The 20,083-nt window shown below is 34.4% G+C and overlaps 2 protein-coding genes across 3 annotated transcripts; both read right to left on the reverse strand.

Moving 5' to 3' along the window:
* Positions 1–206: 206 nt before the first annotated feature.
* On the reverse strand, positions 207–4,218 carry LOC104216339 (uncharacterized). The gene is made up of 4 exons (XM_009766357.2): positions 3,874–4,218; positions 1,832–2,593; positions 1,215–1,689; positions 207–1,144 (listed from the first exon to the last, which is right to left on the reverse strand). The coding sequence occupies exons 1-4, from the start codon at positions 4,157–4,159 to the stop codon at positions 958–960; spliced, it is 1,710 nt and encodes a 569-aa protein (XP_009764659.1). The 5' UTR covers positions 4,160–4,218; the 3' UTR covers positions 207–957.
* A 7,315-nt stretch (positions 4,219–11,533) lies between these two features.
* Positions 11,534–19,731, reverse strand: LOC104216338 (probable sugar phosphate/phosphate translocator At3g17430). 2 transcript variants are annotated; one of them, XM_009766354.2, is made up of 10 exons: positions 19,376–19,731; positions 17,957–18,263; positions 16,320–16,427; positions 15,683–15,714; positions 15,552–15,602; positions 14,467–14,528; positions 14,120–14,381; positions 12,818–13,083; positions 12,648–12,742; positions 11,534–12,177 (listed from the first exon to the last, which is right to left on the reverse strand). In XM_009766354.2, exons 2-10 carry the CDS (start codon positions 18,041–18,043, stop codon positions 11,995–11,997), a joined length of 1,146 nt encoding a protein of 381 aa, XP_009764656.1. In that variant the 5' UTR covers positions 18,044–18,263; positions 19,376–19,731; the 3' UTR covers positions 11,534–11,994. The 2 variants fall into 2 exon arrangements, with proteins under 2 accessions (XP_009764656.1, XP_009764657.1); XM_009766355.2 differs by lacking the exon at positions 19,376–19,731 and having other exon boundaries at positions 16,320–16,354; positions 17,957–18,021.
* Between the last annotated feature and the right edge of the window lie 352 nt (positions 19,732–20,083).

The raw sequence follows: 20,083 nt of genomic DNA on the forward strand, positions 1-20,083 counted from the left end.
AACGTTGAATTTTACCTCACCATATGCCCCACGCACATATGGACAACATCAAAAACCTGTCAGAAACTTGCAGAATTTTTTTAACAAAGTTGTTTATTCAGGAAATGCTGAAAACAAATACATACAACAGATATGATCTCCCAACAAACTATGTAACAAGCATAATACCAATCAAATGAGAGAAATATAGGAGGGAAAGTATGAAATGAAAACAAATGCAAGTGCCTGCCAAGTAAATCTATAGATACAATATTTGACAAAGTACTTTGTAGTCATAACCTCCAATAAACAAAAAGAAGAGGCGAAAGGATGAGGTTATGGAAACAAATGAAAATGCCTCCCAAGTAAATCCACATACTCCGTTTGACAGAGCACTTTGTGGTCTTAAGCTCCAAAAATCAAGGTAACTGATCGGTATTCTAAACAGACTCTTCTAGATTTATATTCTAGCTAGAACAACAGCAGAGATTACAAAATATTCCTGTCAACCTGCCATCCAAACATCTGTGCTTCTTTTCTACTCACCCAGTAACCATGCTACATTCTTCATGGATGCTCCAAATTCTAGTAAGGTGAAAGCAATAGTAGATTCTTTAATGGTAACAAATTTTCGAGAGAGGGAAATTTTAAGATAAAGAAATGCAGGATTGTTGGCAACCATGAAGCTGGAATGAAAGATTACGAGATCCATCAGCATTGTTAGGTGGATAGAAGCATGATAACAATTCCATCCGTTTAACGTAAGGTCGACCATGGTGAAGAAAGCTGCCCGCTATATCAGCTGCAATAGCATGTGGAAAAGCATTCCACAAAAGGAAAAATGATGTTGCTCTTGTGCCAGTGTTATCGATCCACTGAACATACCATCTAACTGAGCTTCTTTTAAAATCCATAAATCCAAGATATTTGATCCATTTCTGACGAGGACATGTTAAAATATTGAAAGAGCTCTCTCAACTAGGTATCTACTCTGGTACCACTATTATTATTAGTTTCTGGAAGAGTGATAACAACTGGTTGCCAACCAGAGTGCGAAGTTTTAATCCAACGCTTCAGCGTGATAATCATATCCAGGATTTGAATTACTTCACCCAATGTAAGGTCTTCTAAGCATGAATTTTTAAGAACTAGAGCTGCTTCATACCTGGATGGAAAAGGGACATCAGAAAGAACTCTGGAAATTACTAAAAAAACATGCAACAGAAATTGTTTACCTGCATTCAGATGCTGCTATTGCTGAACGTCCAGCAGCTGAACAGAGAAATTTCTCAATCGCATTCCAAGTTGCATCTCGATACTGGTTAAGATTTCCACCAAGTGGATTCACGCAATTCCAGATCCTCTCAGTCCTACCAACATATAGCTCCAAATTTCGTACTTTTATCTTTAATATCATCTGTTGCTCTAGTGCAGAATTTAAGGCTGCTGTAACATCTGTATGACGATCTTTTGAGTTACCATAGCGTACACAATAAGTAATGTTTTCTTCTGTCGGCGCAATCTTCTCAAGCTTCAAAGTATTCAAGGCAAGCAAGATGACCCCTATAAGACCTTGAATGTGTTCAGGAAGCTGGAGACCCAAATCTGAATTACATGGGACAGATTTAGAAACCCCCAATGAGGATGAAGGGAAGGAAAAGTCAGGACGTGCAGGACCCTTGTTAAGAGAACCGCCGATATCACCCCCATCTGCAAGCAAATTACCACCATTAGCAGCCTCAAGAAAACTATCTGGCCTAATAAAATTCAGTTTCGGTCAGAATACTTCCTTATTTTGTCAATTTAAAATGAGAAGCATAATGAAAATTTATGGAGCTATCAGATAAATTACCCCTAACAGCATCAGGATGACATACAAATGGTGTAGAAAAAACTGCAGAACCTTCAGGCGATGGAGGTGCAGGCTGCAAATTGTTCTGGCAAGAGTTCGATTTCGCAATTTTATCTGGGACTAAAAGAGGTTGAGATTGAGTACGTTGAGCATGCTTATTTTCTATGAATTTACTGCTAAGGTTCTCTGAACTATCAGGCTTTGCGAAAAACTGATGTGGTGCAAACTGCTTTGGTGCAACATCTGGTTCTTGTGGGCAATGGCTGCTACTAGTTTCTTCAATTCTAGCTGGCATACTTGACATGCCTGTCATATTCAGTTGATTCGAGTTCTTAGGTACGTAAATAGCTTTAGTTTTAGTATCTGCAGTGCGTCCAGGATTAGATAACCTTTGGGGTCCAGAAGCATTAGTATTGGCATTGGCTTCGGAATAAGCAGGTTGGTTCACAGATATAGGTTTAGTAATTGGAGTCAATGTTGATTCTTGGCGTAATGTCTTAATGCCATAAGCAAGCTCTCGTGGAGATCCTCCAGCAGCAAGGCTTGTCCACTGCCACACATTCTTGGCAGCAGCAGCAAGAACAGCAGAAGCTTGTAAAGGCTGTGCTAGAAGAATATTATATCTCCTCATGCGTAACTGATGAATGGCATTGGAGAAATCCCTATCTCCTGAAATGAGCAGATAATTCGCAGGTGCAGGATTGTCCACTGCCCAAAATAGCATATCCGCCAAAATTTTCTTGTCACTTGCATCCTTAACCCCTGTTACATGAAACAAAATTCAATTTTTTTTCTAAGAAGCCAAAATTCAATTGGTAATATGCATTTATACTTAGCTTGAAAACACTAAAATGTTAGAAGGATGTAACTAACAACAACAGCTACCAATCCCAAGCAAGCTGGGTTGTTAGGGCCAGCTATATGAATCTTTATTGTCCATATACTACATCTAAACTCCTTTCAATTTAATATATATAAGTTAAATCTCTGGAAGGGCTAACAAACTCCTAAAAATATTGGACCTAAAGGAAACGAACTAACACGACTAAAACTTAATCCCACTAATTGGTATATCCTATGAAGATCTTTTTCTTCCATTTAACCTATTTTTCACTAAGTCCGCATGGATTCCAAAAGACTGTAGGTCTTTCGAGACAAATTCCTCCCAAATGATTTCAGTTCTACCTCGTCCTCTTTTAAAGTGTTCACTCGCTAGGTTTTTACACCTATGGACCGGTGCATCTAAAGTCAATGTAGGACATGATTTGACCATTTCCATTGAATTGCTCTCATTTTATTCTCAGTGTATGCTACTTGTATGATAGTACATCCATCTTAGCATCTGCATCACTGTGACGCCTATCTTTTTTTTTTTTGATAAGTAACTAAAGATATTATAAATTTATGCATTAAGACAGTGCATCAGGCATAATTACAGGTTGTGCAACATTCACTCCAATAACACTTTGGTAGCACTTATCCATTTTAACCATCCTACTTTGGTTGTATATGTAACATCTCCATCTATCATATCATTCTCCTAGAGCATCGAGCCTAGATATCTAAATTGTTTATATTTAAGTACTGCAATCCCGTCTAATCTCACCTCAACTTCAATCTTCGTATACTAGCTAAACTTGCTGTTCATATCTTCACTCTTACTTCTACCTATTCTAAAAGCCTTACTCTCTACCGTGCTTCTCCATTGTTCAACTTTTTTGGTTGACGCCAGGCTCGCTTCGTCAATTAACACAATAACATCAGAAAATGTTGATGTAACCACTTCATCTGAAATCTTAAGTTGTGAGAGAATGACACCTTTATTTATTCATTCATTTATTTGGATGAAATGACAAATGTAGCAAAAAGGACGGTGAGGATTCATATAGCCAATCTTTGAATTGAGGCTTAGTTGTTGCAACATATCCTATCAAATAAGGTGTAAACCATTTCGTCTTTTAGATAGACATAAATTTATCTATTTATTTATTATATCAATTTCGATACATGTAGCAAGATGAAGCGAGGGTTTGTCAGTGTACCCGCCGGGACGTGATTGAGAGCGATTCCAGTACTAGAGAGAGCATTTTGAATGGGCCAGGGGATGCGATTGGTGTCTCCATAGGCAGAGATGGTGACCGGTCCGAGATAGTTCATCTTCATCAATGCCGCGCTTATATTCTGAGCGATTGAGTAAGGGTCGCATCCCCTTGGCACCTGACAGTTCTCTATATCCCACCACACCGACGTCTTTGCCCCCGCGTATTGCAGTTCCACCGCTGCTCCGCCGGGAAAATCCGCCGCCGCCGTCAATCCGTCTCCGGCCATCGCCTATACAACGATTCTCTCTGACTCTGCTACCATTTAACCCTCATCCTTCTGATATCTTTTTTACTCTACTATTTTGTTGTACCTCTCTCACTTCGCACTTCCTCAATATTCAGTTCCTCACTGTCCCACTATCATTTTGTGCATTTACCAAAATAACCCCCCCTCTCCTCTCTTGAAAGTAATGGTGTGGGTATTTATGGGAATTTGGTTTGCCGTTCATATGATAACTCTTCAAAAATAGGCGCGATTTCTAACTAATTAAGAGAGAAGAAAAGGAAGAGAAATAGCGAGAAAAAAAAGGGAAAAATCGACTACAGAGTTTTTTTTCTTTTTTTTTGAAAAAAATAAATTTACTTTATTCCGGGCATAATCTGTCTTTTATATATAATAAATTTAAAATGGTCATTTTCTTAAATTATAAATTGTAAAAGGTATGCACAAATAACACGCGTATTACACTATTCATTTTAAATGTCTCAACAAATGCCATATTATACTATACATAATTTTTAGGTACTATTTTTTATTTGAAGTCTTCTAACTTAATATAATGTTTTTGCTCTTTCAAATTAATCTTTTACTATTTTCTTTTACCGCTATATATTTAATATACAAGTTAAACTAACATTAAACACCATGACTAATAGGGGCGAACCTACATTACTCGAAGGTCGGTTCCTTCGTCAAAAAATTATACTGTGTATATAGATAAAACATTAAGTTTTAGAGGTGCATTTCACATACTGAACACCCTTTGTCGGAATTTTTTTTTAACTTCTTTCAAGTTTGAATAGCTTTGCAAAAATTTCTAGCTTCGGCGTTAATGACTAGTTAAACTAGTATCACTTTTGATTCATGTAATCTTAATCTGATTAAACCAACTCTATTCTCTTGCAATCAGATTGTGTTTCCATCAATAACTGTTGAATATGTACATATGCAATTTTTACTCAACCTTTCAATCTTTTATTTTACTTAGAAATTGAAATTTTAGTAGCTTTCTTACTGCAATATAATAGTCTTTCCATGTCACTTGGTTTTTGCAATGGATATTTAACTATATGCATTCAACATACCTAACTCAACATTCTTAGAAAATAACCAAATAAAAATTTTGGAGGAGAATTGATGATTTTATTTCAATTACCTTATATTACTTAAATGGAGCAATTTAGAACCATTTCCCCATTTGCGCATGTCATTTTTGAGCAGGGGTCATATTTCAATTTTATAAGATGTCCCGCTTTACTGTGTTTAGTAGGGGTGTACAAAGGAAACCGATAAATGGCACCAAACCGATAATTCGAGTCAAGCCGAGAAAAAAAATACGACTATGGGTTGGTTTGATTTGGTTTAATGTTAGAAAACAAAATCCGACCATAATTGGTTTGGTTTGGTTTGGTTTTAACTAAAAAAAGTCAAACCGAAACCAAACCAATCCGACATTATATGTATAGAAGTTTTAAAAATATTTCGTGCATAAAAATAATTATTGTAATGTAATTTATAAATATTTTTTAAACTCTTTAATAGTTCTCTCTTTTAATGTAATATTTCAAGTTTGGACTTAGAACTTTTGTATAGTCAAATATATTTTATAGCCCGTAAAAGTTAGTAACTCAAAACAAATCAAAATCAAATCAATACTAATGCTAACAAAAAAAAAATCAATTCAATAGTAGGAATGACAATAGTAATGGATATTTTTTTTAGTTTTGCATTGGTTTAGATAGTGAAAATGCATAACTTACTTTTAATATTATTTAGTCAATAACAACAACAACATCAACCCAGTAATATCTCACTATTAAATATTATTTAGTCATGTAATTAATACTTAATATTTATTAGTCGTACTTATTTTAACATGACTTTATACTTTTAGATTATATTTATTTTTATTATGGCTTATTAATTAGCTATATTTATCTTATGCGATTTCTTGAGTATTTTAGTATAATCATGACTCATCTTACATTATTTTGTGTTATTTTATTGGGTAACATCTTATATAGTTTTATCCTACTAGGACCTAAGAAATATTAGAGCACAAATTATAAATTTTATGTAATGAAGATTTTGTCGGGAAAAAAAACCCGAAAAACTCGAGAAAATCGAAAATCCGAGAAAAATCGCAATTGAAAAACCCGAATTGTTGTTGGTTTGGTTTGGTTTATAGATTTAAAAATTCGAAACAATTTTTGGTTTGGTAATTGAAAAATTCGAACCGACCTGGCCTACGTACACTTAGTCATAGGCGGCTCAAGGGTAAGACAGCACAAGCAATGACTTAGGGCCCCTAAATTTTGGGGTCCCACTTTCCCTTGGTAGTAATTTTAATTTTTTTATATATAAATTGAGTATCTTAATGTTAAAAAGTAAATAACTTAATACAAAAAGGAAAAGAAAATTTTAATTTGTGACTAGCGCTGATAGTTGAGATTTTAATAATTTAAAGGGTATAAAGATATCTTTGATTTTTTTATTTAATGGGTAAAATTTGATTTTATTTAAAGGGTATAAAGATATCCATTATTATTGACAAGAGTGGGTTGTTTTAGTGGTGAGCACCCTCCACTTCCAACTAGGTTGTGAGTTCGAGTTACCCAAAGAGAAATGTGGGAAGTTCTTGGAGGGTGAGAGCCGACGTTAAAGGAAATATAACAAGTAGAAGATAATACTCAGATCCATATACTCAATAGGATAACAAGAATTAATTTTTGTTAAATACCTATCCTATAACAATTTTGCATTAGGATCAATAATGTATTAGGAGAATCTAAATGGATCGGATTAGTTATATTATCATTTAAAAAAGTTAAAAGAATAGATTTCAAACAAAAATATACAAATTTATTTTGTTAACAAATTAGGGCCCCTCGTCGAGATTTGTCTTTAGGCCACCAAAAATATTGAGCCGCTCCTGCACGCACTCAGTATTTAGAATGGTGGTCCTACATTCGTAAGTTAATGTAACGTTATACTCAAGTGGTGGAGCATTTGAGGCTGCTTTGATCATTAAAATAAGGGGATATCCTACAACTAGAAAGTAAAGTAGTCCTAAAAGATAACTTTTTGAACATCAAGGCCCCACTTAAGCATAAGTTTGGGATATAATATTCTATATTTAAGATAAATTCAAGTTTAGTCAGCATATGATATCAGTTGGATAGGAATTACGACCAATTTCCACCCAAAATTTGATTAAAGGGAAGTCAAGAGCCGAGTTTTGATATTCGAGTCATTGTGTGGATGTCGAGAAAGGTGGTAAAAATGTTTTCTAAAAGAAAATGGCAGTAAATTTGCAACAAAAAAGAAAAAAAAGGATTATTCTGAAAAGAAAGGTTTATAATAATAATAATAATTATTATTATTATTATTATAATAATAATAATAAGAAACTATTTTCTCTCATAATGTAAACCGAACTAAAAATCCGCACCAAACCGAAAATCAAACAAAATCGATTAAAAAACTCAACTAGACTTGGTTTGATTTGATTTGGTATTGAGTAAAAAAAATTAGAACCAAACCGACATATAAATTTATAATTTTTATATATACTTTTAAGATTTTATATAGAGTTTTCTTTAAAAAATATCTAGAAATATTGGAGATTCTCTTGCGGGATATAATATTTAATAGAATATGAAATGTTCCATATTTATTAACCTAAATAATGGGTTGTATGATCAATTTCTTATCAAGTGTTAATGAAATGCGTCAATTTCTTTGTTCTTTCATATTCATATTATATGTTAAGATCTATTAAATTCTTAGTATATCTTTTTCGAATGTGAAGTGATTATTATTATTTAGGTATTATATAAATTTTTATGTTTAATTACTAAATTCGGTTAACCTTGAAAGTGTTATTGTCAGACGACTAAACAAATAACTATTATGTGTTACTAAGAAGATTCTCCCATAAGAATATTTTAATAGATAATATGTTTGTTAATTTTTTGTATTTTTACTAAACATATATTTACTTATCAAAAATTTAATAAAGTAAGATTGAAATAATATTTAAGCAATAAAAAATTCGAAAAACCCGATAAAACTGAACCAATTCAAACCGATATAGTTGAAATTTGATTTGGTTCGATTTTGATAAAAACCGAACTAACCCGGTCTATGTACACATCTACTCACAATTATGCATTTTTAGCTGGACTTAGTTTGGAGCTAAGCCCTTCTATTGAAAGTCTTCTACTAAAGTATAATTTTTCTCACAAATAAAAAGCAAAAAGGTAACTTTTTTATACTTCCACTTCTTTTCCTGCCAACCAAACGGTAGAAATTTTAGATTTTACCTCATTGACAAGTATAAATCACAGTGTGTTATAATTCGTAATTGAGGCATTTATACGAGTTTTTTATTCGGAAGGAGCAATAAAACGTTATCTTGAATTCTTGATAGCCTGAACAAACTCATTTCATTTGCCTCTCATTTTACATTGCCGCTTGTTTGAAATACAGTTGGACCTCTCCATAATAGCATTCCTACATAATAATACTTCACTATAAAAATCAAATTTTTCCGGAATCAAATTTCATATTATGTTATAATATATATTCTATATAACAGTATTTCACTATAACATTCAAAATATTCGAAACAAACGAGGTTGTTATATAGATGTTTAACTGTATATTGTTTGATTTGGCAAATCTCGGGGGCGGATCTACATAGAGCCGAGGGGGTGCGCCGCCACCTGCAATCTTCGGTCGAAACTCTGTGTATATATCTATATATGTGGATGAAATATCTTAGATATAATAAAATGGTACCCTAATGAATAAAACTGTCATTGGGTGCCAATGGTAAAGGTTTGAAAATTTCTCTAGGAAATGGGAGTTCGACTCTGCCCAACACGTCAATATTTTTTGGAACTTTACTTTGGTTAGTACATTTGGACAATTAATGTAAGGTGTCAGATGTTCACTTATTTTGTTTTTATTTATTCTTTGTTTTACTTTATTAATTTTTTTTTACCTTTTTTTCTATTTAATGTTGTTTGACTTATTTATTGTAATTTTCTTTGAGTACATTAAAATAACAAAGCTCCCTTATTTTTCCAAAATCGTTTCCCACCCAAAACCCTCTCCAGCTACGGTGTTGCTGCCCAAATTGATTAGGGTAGTATTTTGTTAATTGCAAGATATTTTCAAGTGTCAGTAGATGAAAAAAGTGGCTGTCTTTAATCTTTCACGTAGAAAACACTTTATGATATTGGTAATACTGCTGGAAATTTTATGATGTGTGCTAAGTTGTCATAATTTTTTTTTTTTGGTTCGATATAATTATCTGTATAAACTGAAACGATGAATAACCCGAATCAAAACCCAAAGTTGATCAAACTGAACATTTACCCTTTTTGGACTGTATAAATAATAATACATCTACGTACAAAATAATATGGCACCTGCAATTTTCAAATCCTAAATCCGTGCCTGCATGTGCATCTCAGAGTGTTCTAGATGGTGGATTAAGAATTATTGCACTACGAATACCATCTTTCCATCGTTAAAAAATAGGGATGAGCGCATTGCTACTGAATTACCAAGTCTCTTCAAAATATATTATTACCAGTAAAATCTCAAGATTTTAGTTTAACTACTGTGGCCTATCCAACTTCTCCATGTTTCGCACAGTATCTCTTCTTTTTACCACTTTTATATTACTTCATAACTGTAACTAGACTATTTCTACACTTGAATTCTTATCGATCTATATATTTAAAGTCAATAACAAACGGAATTTTTGAAGAAAAAAAAACGAAAGGTCAAGCACTTAGAAAACTGCCATGTCGCACGATAATTCTAATTTTGGATCCATTTTCTCCTCTTTTTGTTTCTTTTGCTCGTTTTCGCAAGGACTTTTAACTTTTGGCAATCTAAAAGTAGATAACTATAGACTATAGTACGTATATATTGATCCATCATTTGAAGGTGCAACACAACGCACCTAAGGCGACGTGTTTAATCTCGGGTGAAGTACACAAATCAGGGCCGGCTCCAACCTTATGTGGAGTAAGGCGTCTGCCTTAGGCCTCCAAATTTAAGGGTCCCATTTTTTAAAATTAATAAGTTCATAGGTATTTAAAAATAATATTTAAAAATTTTAATACAAAATTGAAGTTTTTAATATAAAGGAAAGAAAACTTTTTAAATATATAAATAAAATAATAATTTGACTTACTTAAAAATGTGTAAATGAATCCTTCATTAAAAAATTTGCTCTCTCTTCCTTAATTTGTCCAAGTCAATCTTTTTATTTTTCCAATCTCTTCATATTTCAAAAAACCCTACATAGTTTTTGTGTTTCTCTACGATATTCTTACTCACTTCTCTCTCCAAGATTGCATTACTCACATTCTTTCTCCTAGATTTCATTAGTTCTAAGTTGTCAACACTACTTTTAAGTTTTAAGTTTCCTATAGTTCTATACTTCTATTGCTTCGTAAAATCTTATCTAAGATCAACAATATCTCAAAAAAGATTAGATAGGTTGGCTATATTATCAACCGTGTAAGAATTATTAGAGAAAATCGATTATAAAAGAAATTATTAACAACTTTATATCTTAAAAAGTTAAAAGAATATACATCAAATAAAAATATATCTTATAACTTTCTTTTAAAAATTTAGGTCTTATACTTAAACTTTGGCTTTAGGCCCCGTATGTGCTTGAGCCGCCCTAACACGAAGAGTCTTTAGCCACCTCAAAATCAACTTCCATGTTCAGACCTACGAGTCTAAAATTGAGCTTTACCAAAGCGTAAGAATGAAGTTCAAGTTCAAACCAGGTTTGAAGATAGTCTTTAGCAAAGCCAACTTCAAGCCCGAAGGTCTAAGAAAGCAAAAGCAACAAGAGGTTCGATCCAAAACTTGGCAATATTTGTGCTAATAGTTTTTAACTGAATATATTTTAAATAGGGGTACTACAAGCAACTACCTGGTGTCATTTCTACTTATCTCCCTACCGACCAGTCCATTTTACCACTTTTTAGCCCATTATCAAAAAAAAATATGTTATTCTTTATTTTGTTTGAAAACCTTGTGAAAATTATTCAGCTATCTATCACGATCGTAGCCTCTACAATCATACAATATTGTTAATTGTTATGCAAGGGAATATTTGCTTCACACTTCAATACCATCTACTTTGTTCATGGTGACAAAGTACTAACAGCACTTCCAAATATGCCAAAAGAACCAGTAGCAGTATATCTGTCCATTTGACACTCAGGATTTTGTCCCCACCGTTGCAATTATAGCGGATAGAAAAATAAATAGAATATGACTAACAAGATAAAATTGAACCTTTCATGTTAACCCACACTAGCAGTTACTTAAGTTTCTGCATAAAGAAAGAAAACAACTGGATACATAACTCAGGTTAATGTAAGAGACCCATACAAAGAGCCTTCAAGTACTGTCATGTTCTACACCGAAGTCCCATAAAGTTGCTCCATGGTACAATGAAAATTTCGGCTAAAAATTTACGGCTAAGATTTTCTTTCCCAAGGCATAATCAAATAACTCAACAATGGATGTTGCGCATAGGCCTATCTCTACGTATGTGGGATTGAGAAGAGTATTATATGAGGTTAAAAAAATCAATATTTCATTGAGCATCATAAACCCTAAAACAATATTACAATAAATAACTAATATCAAGGTTAATGGTGGTAGTACTTTGCAAAGAAATGCAACTCTTACCAAAATGGTGGAGGGCGTATGCACAAGACCCGCTCTCATCAATCTGCTTGATACTCTGATTCTAAGAAATGAACTCAAAATGGCATTTAAAGGACTAACAGTTCTCATGCAGAGTGGCTGCTAAGTGGGCTTCGCCCAAGATGAGAGACCCTAGTTGAAGGAATAAAGGGTGCTTCCTCATCTACTGTTGAATCCGGAGAACCATTCCTTGTACCTTTTCCTCCACTGTTCTTAGCAATATCATCTGGCACATACAGATCGAATGATTTCTTCTCCATTTTAAGTTCCTATCAGAGGCAAGGTGCAGAAAGTAAATAATTTGGCCTGCTTGCAATAAAAACCACCTTAACTAGAACAAAGAATTGCATACAAACAGAATATTCCACGACGGATAGAGACATGCATAATTAATAAACATGAAAGCTCAAAATAAGTTTTAAAGCAATTAAGAAAAAAATTGTCAGAAGATATAATTATAAGCTCATAGAAAGTATGTGTTAACTGTTGATTATTAGTTTACGGATGAAGTGTTTATTCTCTAGCTTGTTTCTTTTTCTCTTCGTATAGAAACCCCTCTCTAGACACGCTAGGATGAAATTTATATTTGGAAATTGATATTGCGAACCAGGATTCCAAAGAAACAAAAGAAAATGGATCACATGCTGGTGATATTTTGGGCAATATAGATATATACAAAAACTTAAATAGAAAAGACAGTGAAGTCTGACATTCAAACTCGAAAGTCATTAAATCAGACCTTAGCTGTTCGATCAGTAACACTATCTACAGGAAGTTGAACAGCTCGAACGTCCTTCATCTTCAAGTAGTTATACATCACAACACCGCATAATGCTATAGAAAACAGAAAAAGTTCATTAAGATGTTTGATCGCATAAAGCTCCCACAAATAGAAGGAATCAAGCTTACCAATGGCATAGCCTGTAATATTAAGAGTGGTTATTGTTGACTCTGGAAAAATTAGAGTTGAGAGGGCAATAAGTATCCAATCTTTCAAGACACCGGCAACTCGGATGGTTACAGCACCAGTTCTACCAATCACTAAGAATATTGAGAAATTCAGAGCAAGAGCACAAAGTGCATTTGAAAAGAAAATCCAGAAGTTGAATTGAATTTGTGAGACTTCCATCTCAGGCTTCTCCAGAAGATACCACGGGACAAAAAGAAACACAAAGCTGCATATTGAAACACATAATCATAAGTAACTATAAGAAACAGTACAGCACTTGCATGAGGCTCCAAAACAGAATAAAGAGACATAAAATACAGAGATCATTCTCATACTTGCTTATTATCAGGTGCCACATAGCAGCAATTACCTTGTCATAGATCTCTCACTAAGTGAGGTAAACATAACCTATGTTGCGCGGACTCTCCAAAATGTTGCCACACCCGTGTCGGATCCTTCAAAAATACACTATTTTGAAGGATCCGACACGCACCTGGAAACATTTTCAGAGAGTTCGAGCAACATAGAACATAACTATGGATTGCGTCTATCTATGTACAGAGAACAAATTTACTTTAAAAGGACTTGCAAGTAAATACCAATCTCTCTAGCATCATTTCTACCTCTTTCGACTTCATAAGACCAGCCAGGACACAGTAATCAATCATGCCAGATGCAGGACACAGCTAAACACTTGACAACGTGCTAACAGAAATATAAAGGTCACTTGCTTTCGAAAAGGTATATTTTATAGTCAGAATTGCATAAGATATGTGGTTACACCTTCCAACTTGAGCTATAACACTTGGAAGCACATACTCTCATGCAGTTTGAAACTAACAGCTTTAATAGAAGTGCCATATGGAAGTGCCTCTTTCAATATCAGAAATTGACTGATTTGAGGTTACAGTGCAGTCATAATGTCATAAAATATGAGCATTTATTGATGCTAAAGGACAAAAATATGAAAAAGTAGCTCCAAGCCCAACCAGAAAGGTAGATGTATGAAAGGAATCAAATGTATGGAAAAGGTTTCCTATTGTATGAGTTCATCATTTACACTATTTTTTACTTTTCCTCAAATGCGTAATGAGCAAGGTGGGAGGTTTGGAATCATTAAATGCCAAGATCTAACGGAAATCTCTCTCTCTCTTAAAGAAGTAAGATCTAGCTGGAATCATATAGACCTCAACACAGGATCACCTATTCATCTGCACAACATGAGAGCAAATAACTCACCGAACGAGATAGAAGATGAATACCTGCAAGGAGCTATGTAATATAGGCTGGTGATGGGATTGAGAGTTAATCCCTTCTTCTGAAGCAGAACTTGAGTTAAGACCAGCCTAAGAGCCTCAGCAAATATTCCAGTGACCTGATAAACTGTACCAACTACATTGAAGTGAATTTCTCCATAGGAGGATACTACAACGCCAACACTGACCAACACCATGTTCATGAATATGTCGCATCTTAACTTGTCAGTTCCACAAATAACAGCCATGACAAAGGTGGCCACTGGCACTGTCATTTCAACACAAAGCTACAGCCAATTAGTACATTCGCAAACATTGGGACAGAGAACTAAAAAAGTGTTACCCAGGCATACTTAGAGCTTTCAGCATCTGGATAAAGGCTACAGAAATGAACAGATAAGCTGTGTTCCCAAACCTGCAAGAAAATAACATATGCTGCTTTTAGAAACACAATTATTAGAACTTCAATTCATGTGGGTAATGAAACATATAGCAACTCAGTACTGAAACAATCAGTGGAACTCTCCCCAAAGAAAATATTCTTTTCGCAAACAAACAAACAAAGTGGAAAACATCAATTTATTCTATGAGACAATAATTCACACATTTGGCAATGATGCACAAAAATGTCTGATTTTCTTATCGCCCCAGTTCTCATAGCTTTACTATATTCCACCTCTCCTTTCCTAGACAAGTAAAAAGTGTCAAGGAAGAACAAGGAAATCTAACCAGCCAAAAATCTTCCTCTGTTGTAGCACAACTAATTCTATGAGAGAGTAAGTCAAATAGAGGAAAGGCATTTTGCTATATACTTAAAACCAATCAATAAACCCATGTAACAGGTGAGGTACAAGGTTAAAATAAATACTTCCTCATCAAAAAGGTTGAAATAACTTCTCAATTCAGCTCAATACTAGTAGTTGATTAACCTTAAACGTCCCAATTGCTTAGGACAGTTTAAACGCAATTTGCCAGATAACCCAAAAGGTCGAGGTTTCCTGCATCATCAGAAACAGAACAAGAGAAGCAGGATTCTTTTTTCTTTACGCTTTCCAGTATTGACTTCCAACAAGGTGACTGGTTTGCTGGACATAGGTCCAATGGGCAAATTTTATGCCAATCTAACACGTCCTTTTTAAATAAGAGCAGATGACAAAAATATCTTGTAAAACAGTAAAAGTACTCCTTTTAGGTTAGCTTCAAGGGTATAAACGGCTTCGTTGTTAGTGCATGAGAAGTAGATATCAGATATCCGGAATAAGTTAAAGGTCAATTCTCATATATCACCAATATGCATTCATAGCTAATCCATTTATCACATAGTTTGAGCCAACCATCAATGACCCATTTACTATTTATGAGATTGCACAGCACCTGTCACGTGAACATTTTAACCAAATGCAAACAAAACATTCAGATCCTCAAAGTAGAATCTTACCAAAGACTTGAAGCAAAGAAAGCACTAATGGGAATGACACACGTCGCATATCTGTAGATTCAGTAATAAATAGTGAAATAAGACAGCAATATATCTGAAGACAAAGTGGACGTAAAGGAGCAAATTCTTACATTTCAAACGTCATTTTGACAGGCGATACAACCTGCACAAAACATAAACATGAATGGAAGGAAATCAGCTGAGCCCTAGTCTTATGCGTCAAATGGAATGAAAAATCGTGCACGATAAACTAATTTCCCCTCGAGTAGACGAAAAGCGAAGCTAAAGACATCCAAATGCCAAGTTAGGTATCCAAAACATTAATAAATTTACGAAAATATTTATCGTTGCAAACCCTCCACCGGCGCCCAGAGGGATCTACATGAGGAATTCTATAAGTGGTTCATCAGAATCACCGCAAAAACCTCTCCTCGGGCGTCGGGTCAGGGGGGGTAAAAGAATATGATCAATCATCAAATAGCAACTGCTTTTCTCAGAAGTAAGCCCCCGGGAAAGGATCGCATCAAAAGCACAAAAAACCTTTGTGAAGTGTGATAAAGGCTGAAAAGTAACATGTGATGATTCTCTTCAAAATCCATGACAAAATTTGAGACTGGTGAAACGTGAATGATGCATAACAACAAGCAAAGAAAACATTTCTACAACAAGGTCAATAACTAATAGATAAGTAAGAAGTTTCATCAAAGAGCAGAGTGCAAAATGTTGCAAGAAAGATAAGACTGATTATTACCAATTACAATACAATACCTTGAAGACACGGATAAGAAGGAAAGCTACCAAGCCTGAAAAGCCCATATGAATCATTGTAAGTGTAATTGGTAATGGGAAATTGAAATATTTTGGTGAAAGAACCCACTGCAAAAACAGAAACCAGGAAACAAAAATAAGAATCATTAGCTCTTACTGATGGCACTGGCAAGATAAAGAATTAGACCTGAATGATACAGAAAAATATACTGAGCAGAATTAGTGTCTTTTTTCTTAAGACGATGTTGCACTAGTTCAGGGCGGAAATGAAAACATCATACAGCAAGAGAACAATGAGAGTGAGAAAGTGTCAGTTAGTAACATGTCGCTTATCCTGGAGCATGGCTTATCCAAATACCATCTATCTTTTCTACGTCTCCCTTTCCATGTCCTCCTTCCAAACAAGCAATTAAATGTTAGTCCATTCCTTTTTCCCCTGATTAAAATCTTTCCCTGCAGCTTACTCAGTGAAAGCGGAGACATAATTGGACCCAAACCTAAGAAACTGCAAAAGGGTGAATGGTGGAGGGAGGGAAAACGAGAATAAGAGAAAAAAATAAAAAGGAAAACTTAGAAAGGAGTAAATATCTAGGTGCATTCAATTCTAACCTTGATGTTATAGATGGAAGAACTTTCTACAGTTTCGAAATTTTGAGATGCAACAAATATCTTATGACAGAAGATAAAGGGAACCATCTTTAATTAGGGGGAAAAGCTACAAACTAAAGGTTAGAGGAAATCTATCCTCTATATTTTAATGTTAACAATAACAACTAGTACTACGTCTCAAACCCAGCTAGTGGGGACAACTACATCAATCCTCATTTTCCATGCCGCTCCATTTGGACGTCTCATTCCAATACTCAATAATTTGGAGCTCTTTAGTACTAAAAGTTATCTGCATTTTCTCACATACAAATTTCTAAACAAACTAAAAAGACTCCGAGCAAACATTGTTCAGATGTAAGTGTACAATATGATTAAGCTTGAAACAAGCTAAGTAGTTGTTATTGTCTAATGGATCTTCTGCTTCTATTGTGTTTTCTTTTTAGTCAAATATACATGAAACACCAAGAGATTGTCAGCTTTTTAGACATTTTCGTTCCATGTGATTTGAATCTATTTCATGCTCTTTTAATACCTTCAATAACCATGATTTTAAGTAAATTACTAGTATCTTTTAATGATCATAGTCCAAAGATGTACAATATAGAAGTGTGTGTGTGTGTACAAGCATCTGACAACATCGTTGGTTTTCAAATCAACAGCCACTTAGATTATTACTCACACAATGGTTGGTTCCCCACCAAAATATTTTCTCTTCCCTTCATGTTGTTTGGTGTGCTTGGATGCAACGCAAGAAACTATTTTCCAATTTTCGTTCAGTTCAGACTAATTTTACAAATTGATTATGGATTGCCACCGGCTTGATCAAAACTTCCCATACTTTTCTTCCTCAATGAAGAAGCCAACAACATGAAAACTTAATTTAATTACTTCTGGAAGCCAGAGCCCAGAGGCACAATATTATAACAGCTTGTTACTTTTGGTTGTCCTTCTCATAGGTTGCCAGAACCACAGTTTCAACAAAAAATGAAGTGAAATAAAGTCACACAACACTAGAGAACACGAGATACCTTGTTATACAAAATAACTCCTGATGAAAGTGTTATATAGACAAAGAGATATATATACGTCAACACAAGTTGTTTGCTGATCTTCATCTTTTCTTCTATGACACTTTGCGATTTGGCTAGAAGGCCTCCAATCTGGTGAAAAATCTAACAGATGCCAATCTGAAGATCAAGAAACTTAAGTCCACGATACTTTTGCAGATAAGAGGTACACCATCAGCTCAGCTGCTGTTTATTCATTAAAAGATGATACATGATGTGCCAAGTCTGTTTCCGAATATGCTGTTATTGTAGAAGGTTTTGATAGAATCTGGAAATAAATGATAAAGTAAGGAATACTATTTATAATAAAAAATATATTATAAGAACACCTCATTTTAACAAGGCAATTAAAACATTCTCATCAGATAAACATGGAATCACACAAATATTGTTGAAATTTTATCGACTTTCACTAGAAATGGACAACTTCGTGATGAAGAGCAAAAATTTACTGGCATCACATGTATGACATGAAAAAGAAAAACCATGATAACTGCAAAAAAAGACTGCAAATGCAACCATTATATATGACTCTGCCTCTGTGTGTGTGTGTGTCCAGAGATACATATTAGTTAGATATGAAGATCAGATGTAAAATGAACAATGTCAACTTGTCGGTCCATGAAATGCAATATAACAAGTTACCTCAAGAAGATTTGGAGACAAGATAATACAAGATAATGGCATACAGGCTAGTCAGGGTTAAGAAGGATTGAGTATTAGTATGCACAAAATAGTAAACACATAATACAGCTTTTTTTATAACTTCAATGAATATTAGCTGCAGTCATTCTTGAGCATGGTGCACATTAGTATGAAATGTAGAAATTTACGAACCAAAATTGGTAGCAAACTTAACTTCAACTTGAAACTTTTTTTTTCCACTTTCTGTAACTAAACTTAGAAACTCGGCATATATTTCACACAACTAATGATATCAAGCAGCTCACTAAGCCGGAAATTAGCAGTCTCCAGCTTTCAACCAGCAGCATTTTCCGAATGCTGAATAGTGAATATAATCCACACAGGTAAGCATATAAGTAAATTCTAAAAACATAAAGGCAATGGCATTTAATTAAGAGTTTGTGAAGAGATTAAAACAGAGCAAATGAACTATAAATGAATGATAAATAACTCATCGCTAGAGGAAGCATGTGAATCACGCCAAAACATAATTCAGAAAAGAAAAAAAAAACAAAGATAAAAACAATACTACTAATACTAACAATGCAAGCATCTGCAGCACGTAGAGTATAACAAAAACAATAAGACAAAAAATGAGAAATCAAAAATTAAGTGAGAGCTAAAGAGGAAAAACTGAATCAGGTGGAAAACGACGAATCAAGTGCGAGGAATGAAAAATGGAAGTGAAGTCCTTACCAATAGAACAAACTCGAGAGGCGAAAGCACAGATCTGAGGCAAGCGAGGTAGAGAGACAACGAGATGCGATCAATGCTCGCCCGCTCGATCTGGAATGGTTAGTTGAATCGTCTCGATTCTCGAATCCGTTGCCCTAATAATACAATTCTAAATTCGTAATAATGTTTATTTACCCCGTAGCAAGATCAAGCAAAGTGACTGAGAGTGAAGCTACTAAAGGGGCTGAAGAGGGAGATGCAGAGTTTGTCCCAAACGTAATGGTGCGGTTAAGACATGCGTTTTCTTTTCCCACTCTTACACTCCACCCTCGCCAATGATAAATTTATGTGATATAATATTATTCATAGTTTACACCGCTGCTACATAATCACGATGCCTTAATATATTAATCTAAATCTAATGGAGTTAGATTTAGAAAAAAGGACACAAATGGAGGTTTCCATATTTTTTGCCCTAACAAATCTCTGGAACAAATAAGAAAAAGATTCCTAACAAACATCAGACATAACGAAAGGGTATTAATGTGACTAAATCTTGGAGTTACATTGCTAGAAATCCGGTAATTAGCGATCAAAGTTGGTCGTTATTTTAATTATGTAATCAAAAAATTTACCATCTGGGAATCAAACTGGGGTGTGTACTTTGGCAAGGATATTATTCTACCACTAAACCATTGGTTCATTTTGTTTTAAGATTGTCTTATTTTT

This window comes from Nicotiana sylvestris, chromosome 2 (genome assembly GCF_000393655.2).
Source record: "Nicotiana sylvestris chromosome 2, ASM39365v2, whole genome shotgun sequence".
Taxonomy (NCBI): Eukaryota; Viridiplantae; Streptophyta; class Magnoliopsida; order Solanales; family Solanaceae; genus Nicotiana; species Nicotiana sylvestris.

Bases quoted from the DNA above. Each gene is read 5' to 3' on its own strand.
- LOC104216339 (XM_009766357.2), bottom strand. From the start codon at position 4,159: ATGGCCGGAGACGGATTGACGGCGGCGGCGGATTTTCCCGGCGGAGCA. The intron at 2,594-3,873 runs GTACACTGACAA...TTCATGTAACAG, and splicing joins TCTCAATCACGTCCCGGCGG to GGGTTAAGGATGCAAGTGAC. The intron at 1,690-1,831 runs GTAATTTATCTG...ATTTGCTTGCAG, and splicing joins TCATCCTGATGCTGTTAGGG to ATGGGGGTGATATCGGCGGT.
- LOC104216338 (XM_009766354.2), bottom strand. From the start codon at position 18,043: ATGAAGATCAGCAAACAACTTGTGTTGACGTATATATATCTCTTTGTC. The intron at 14,382-14,466 runs GTATGCCTGGGT...TTGAAATGACAG, and splicing joins CCAGATGCTGAAAGCTCTAA to TGCCAGTGGCCACCTTTGTC. The intron at 12,743-12,817 runs GTAAGCTTGATT...TGTTTTCTATAG, and splicing joins TATTACAGGCTATGCCATTG to CATTATGCGGTGTTGTGATG.